The 5,932-nt window shown below is 34.4% G+C and overlaps 1 protein-coding gene across 1 annotated transcript in view; it reads left to right on the top strand.

The window, feature by feature from the left end:
- LOC106870663 (neuronal acetylcholine receptor subunit alpha-3) overlaps positions 1-5,932 on the top strand; it is a 271,917-nt gene that overhangs the window by 196,885 nt on the left and 69,100 nt on the right. Inside the window, exon 3 of the mRNA XM_052971699.1 lies at positions 2,737-2,787. Within this exon, the coding sequence (XP_052827659.1) occupies positions 2,737-2,787 (51 nt within the window). The remainder of the gene's footprint in view (positions 1-2,736; positions 2,788-5,932) is intronic.

The raw sequence follows: 5,932 nt of genomic DNA, 5'->3' as shown, positions 1-5,932 counted from the left end.
ACACACACACACACACACACACACACACACACACACACACACACACACACACACACACATATATATATATAGACACATGTGTTTGTGTATAGTTTTAGATTTGTGTGTGGATATATGGATATATATAGTCATGCATACATACACATACATAAGTACACACACACACATATATATATATTTACATGCATATTTACATACATTCATGCATATATGCATACCATCATACCTACATACAAACACGTGCATACATGCATACATTGTATAATTATCCCAATAACTTTACGACGGCGACAAAACAGTTCTAATGAATATTTTTTATTTATTTTTTTTCTATTATCACACTCAACTGGAGAAACTCGTTAAGTACTTTAGTAACTTCTTCAGAAACTCGTGTAAAAAGTAAAATCGCTTTCTCACTTCCTGTATACTTTTCTTTCTTTCATCTTTTCTTTTTTATTCCTGTTTTGTGTTCATTTGAATGTTTATAAAAAGAGAATTCAAACAACTAAATTCAATCTATCTTTCAAAAACAACTATCTTAATTGATAATTTTCGTAAATTTAAAATTTTCAAAAACCTTCTTAATATCTGCTTTACTTTATTATTTGTGGACGTTGTTATTTAATTTTGTGTCCTTACTGACAAAACAAAAACAACAACAACGTAACCAAACAATTGTGTTCTTAATCAGTCCTTGAATATCTGTGTTATCCATTACGCCTACCAACCAAATGATTGCGCCACATGTGGGGTTATGTTCAACTGTTCGCTCTAGAAGGACGTACCTTACGTTAACTCCGTTAACACTCGAATATCGACCTGGAGTGAGTTGAAATACTTTATCAATTCATTCTTCTTCCTCCAACATAGACGTTGTTGGTGAGAATGCTACATACTATGGCACTACTAAAATTATGCACCAGTTAATATCCTCTTTTATCTGCATCTTGGGAACACACACCGATACCCTAAATATCCTTAACCTTTCCTTATTTATACTTTGCAATCTATCTGTAACCTGATCAATAACCAAAAGAAGCATTACATTGTACTTGCCCTTACTGCGCAATACACTATACAAATCAAATAGTCTAGCACTTCAAGATTGCTGGTTGAACCGAACTCCCCTAATTCTATATTAACTGGAATCAATTATCTTTTCCTCCTACTTAACTGAGATAGCTTATTGCCAGACGACATCAACAACAAAATCCTTAAACCTGGTGTTTACCAAATACCATATTGAAGCCCAACTGTCAAAGAACATTGACAACAATTCCTGGAGAAAGGCAGCCACCACTATTAATAGAGAGACACCATACTACCTCATAACTACCATAAAATAAAAACAAAAGTGACTTGGTGCATTACTCCAGCTGCATAAATGACCCCAGTAACAAATTGCTACTCAGTTGTATTCAACAGAACTCCAAACCGTCTCCATGTCGCCAGTAACTCCTCGTTCACATAATCGCGAAGTGGACTCAAAATGTATCCGAACTGTTTTTGAATTGCCAACTTCTATTCACACTTCTTTCATCTTCGGCGAAAACAATGTTGTTCATGACATCAGTAAGGTCTACGATTTTTAAGAACATTGCCTGCTTGTGGTTTGACTTTTATTTCTTCGTTAACTGTTACACGGCACCTTTGTAGCATGTACCGACCGCATATGTAATTCTTGGTATACACTTAAGTTCGTTTATGTTCCGTACACCCTAAAATATAAGACTTTACTTTAAGCCTTCATCAGTTTCTGGTGCTCTACAAATTTCAAGTGAGGCACGCATTAAAACACTAACAATATCTTGAGGACAATAAATGTTACGTGCATGCAGTATTAACATATTCGACGACATTGAAGTGAGAGCTATCTGGATGGGTTTCACAATTTTTAGGTTTCACAATGTTGTTCTTCACTCTTCTATCAAAGTTACGATAGCCACTACTTCTCTGAAATAGCGAGCTGAGTACCGTCTCTAAAAAGACCCACCTTCCCCATCTACCATATGTAATTCTGCTGATTGTTTCGCACCGCCCAAACATTACTCTAAACTCTTTCTCCATTTCTTTCTCACTTTGGCCTTCCCTTTGCAATTCCTTTCCTTCTTGTGTTTTATCAGCACCGACCTGAACTTCAACCGCAACAGTCCCGCCACTCTGGACCGGCTTGTAAAATTCATAAGCACCTCCTCCTTCTCCTCTGACGATCCTATGAAAATAGTAATCTTTTATTCCTTTATTATTTGCCAGTGTTGCTCTAAGTAGCTAAAATATGAGCAAAGGAAACTGATGTGATTCATTCTTTGTGAACAGAAAAATCGTTTCATCTTAATTCTTTAGTTTGATTAGTTAGTCGTAACTGTCAAACTATTGATCCTTCTGTCTATGACTTTCATTCCTTTGATTTTATTCTTTTGATTTAAGGTTACAGCATTGAAAAAAGAGTTACGTTCATGTTAGGATCAGAGCTAAAGTTAAGGGCTAGGCTAGGTTTTATTTTTAAAAGAAAATAAAAGGAGAAATGTTTTCTTTTATATTGTTACAGCAAAGACTCTCCGCTCTGAAAGTATGACAATAAAAATAACGTACACTATTTCATTTTTTTTTTTTTTTTGTTTTCATTCAATTTTTCTTTATTAGTTTGTTTATCATAATAATGTCACAGAATTTTACGTTGTCACACAATTCTCTATTCTCTATTCTCTATCTTCTATTGTTCATTTTATATTCCAGCCCAAAATTCTTCATATGCCCCCCAATACCCAGAGGGGCCATTAGGCAGCGGTAAGTGGTTTGGAATGGTGAAGGAAAGCTTTGAAACTAATTCATGTCTGGAATAATAACCGCTGAAATCTTTTATTTCCTATTCTTCATCCAAAGAATGCTTATTTTATCATTGTTTTTAGAAATATAACACTCTTAATTTTAAAACAGAAAAATTAATTTTCAATGCACGATAACACTTCCAGCACTAAAAATAAATGCCTGGTTTTGCATGACGATTGATGATCGTTTTTTAAGCCAGGTAAAATTTATGCAAAGAATTATTTCTTATTTTTTTATAATATAAAAACATTTTAAGAAAATTAATAAAACATGGGTTGAAATATAAAACTTTTCCTATTTGAAATTGAGGCTAGAATCTTTTTTTTTTACTTAATATTTTTTCCAGTATTTTAAAAATAGTTTCATATGTTAACAGTTTGACAATTTTCAAGAGAAAATAAAACGTAGTATTCTAGCATTCCTGCTTAAACAATATTCCACTCGCCGCTGTAGTGCATGAGATGTTTGATACAATTTGCTTTTCTAAAACACAAGCTAGTAATAGGTTTTTCTTTTCCTTCTATACTAGTTTGATTGATTTTTTCTTTTTTTTTTTTTACTTTTCATCTTAGTAAATATTTTATAGATGCATTCGTACTAGTTTCATCGGGGTTTTTGTCTCGTGAAGTAGCAGTGTAAGCATCATAAAACTAATTTAATCATTACGGTAACCTTATAGAGAAAAGTACACTAACCATTATGAAATGACATGACAATGCTCTGACACTTTCATCTCTTGCCTTAATAACTCTGTGCGTAAAATAATTCTTTGATAATTTACTAAAAATTTGTGATATTTCCGATGATCAGCGTTTTTGGGGTTTTTTTTAATAATTTCACGTCACACGACCCAGTACAATACAATACTATATATTATTATATTATATTATATTTTATTATATTATATTATATTATTACTTATGTTTTTCTCATGTTCACTCACATACATACTGAAACATACCTATACACTAATTCCTTTCCTGATATGCTTACAGATTTCATGCTACTTCTTTTGTACTTTTCTATTTGCTAACTTACGTAGACGTGGTATTTAATTTTTTCATGAGTCGTGACGTTCCTCAATTTCCTATTTCATTTCCTCCATTATTATATAAACTGCTAATGAACATAACCCAAATACTAAAATAGGCTCGAGCAAACACGCACGCATGTATATATATATATACATATATGTGTGTGTGTGGAGAGAGAGAGAGAGAGAGAGAGAGAGAGAGAGATACACACACACGCACACACATATATATATATATATATATATATATATATCTGTACGTATATAGATGCTCATATATTTTACATATATATACACATGTACACACACACACACACACACACACACACACACACTTATGTTTATATATATAATAGAATGTATATTTTATATATATACATACAGGGGTTGGACAAAATAATGGAAACATCTTAAAATTTCAAGCAAATTTATCTTAATAAGGGGCATGACCGCCTTGAGAAGTAATTACAGCTTGAATTCTACGAGGTATGGACTCGTACAAAGTTTGAATTGTTACCAAAGGAATGTTTGTCCATTCTTCAGCTAAAACCGTCTCCGATTCTTGTAGCTTGCTTACCAACCACATGGTTCCGGGTTCAGTCTCACTACGTGGCACCTTGGGCAAGTGTCTTCTACTATAGCCTCGGGCCGACCAAAGCCTCGTGAGTGGATTTGGTAGACGGAAACTGAAAGAAGCCCGTCGTATATATATATATATATATATATATATATATATATATATATATATATATATATATATATATATATGTATATATATATGTATGTATGTATGTGTGTGTATATGTTTGTGTATCTGTGTCTGTGAATGAAGTCCTTTCGGTGACTGGTGACGCCACCCTTCTTACGCATGCGTGGAAATTTTCGCAATGGTTGACTGCAAAACGGCCGTAAAACCTAGAGTACAGACGAGTGCTGCTTGCTCGTCAGATTTTCGTTTACATGCAAGATAACTGAAGGCATCGAGCAGGGATGTTGCATTAAGCTTTGCCAAAGCTTAGTGATACTCAAGCTCAAGCCATCCAGAAGACTCAACAGGCCTTTGGCGTTGATGTCATGGGCAAAACTCAGATTAAGGAGCTGTACAACTAATTGAAACATGGCTGCACCTCAGTGGAGAGTGAGGCATGCTCAGGTAACCCATCCACAGGCGGAAACGAGAAGTCGATTGAGAAGATTAGGCGAATGGTCATGAAAGGCCGTGGTGTAACGTTCCACGAAATTGCTCACGAAGTGGGAATAAGCCGGCAAAACTCAGCCCCAAAGTTCAACAGAAGCAACTCTGTATGGGGACCGTCTGGACATGCTGTACCCAGATTTCACAAAGACCATCGTCACTAGTGATGAAATATGTGTTTATGGCCTTTACTCGAAGCGTTCGGTCATTTTGCAAAGAACAAAAACCCGATGACCGCACAGTAGGCGATGTGTGTCGCCTAGTCATAACAGCCGAAAACTAATGCGGCCTACCCGCACGATAATTTTTGAGTACGATGAATGGCGTCACCTCCCACCTAAACGATTTTACTCATGCAACATTAGTTTTGGCGTGAAAATATAAAGTCGGATAGTTTTTAACGCACTTCACACAAACATACACACACACAAACACACGCGCACATACATACACACATACATAGACATATACATACATATATAAATATATATATATAAAGCGTAAGACTTTATTTTATAATAATGCCCTTATATAAATTATATTATATATATTTATGGAAAAAAATGATGTTTTTTTTTTTTTCCTTATGAGGTTTTTTTCACGCTGACTACTTGATAAATTCTTAAAAAGATGTTATCCTTATATTATATTATAAATAATTAGAACATATTCAGTGCTGAATATTATTCTGTAAAAGCACATGTTGCCGAAAATGTAACTTGAATAGCCCGCCTCTTTCACGGATATATAAGGATGAACAGAAGTTGCCGTGCTGCTGTTGTTGGGTACATCAGGGTATGTCGATTTTTGTTTATTCTTTATGTGTCTTGACCATACGTGCACTGATGAATAAAAGATGCAGCTTACTGCATAGT

Source organism: Octopus bimaculoides, chromosome 1 (genome assembly GCF_001194135.2).
Source record: "Octopus bimaculoides isolate UCB-OBI-ISO-001 chromosome 1, ASM119413v2, whole genome shotgun sequence".
NCBI classification, from domain to species: domain Eukaryota; kingdom Metazoa; phylum Mollusca; class Cephalopoda; order Octopoda; family Octopodidae; genus Octopus; species Octopus bimaculoides.
Note: the sequence above shows the minus strand (reverse complement) of the source record. Positions and strands in the feature narration are given on the sequence as shown.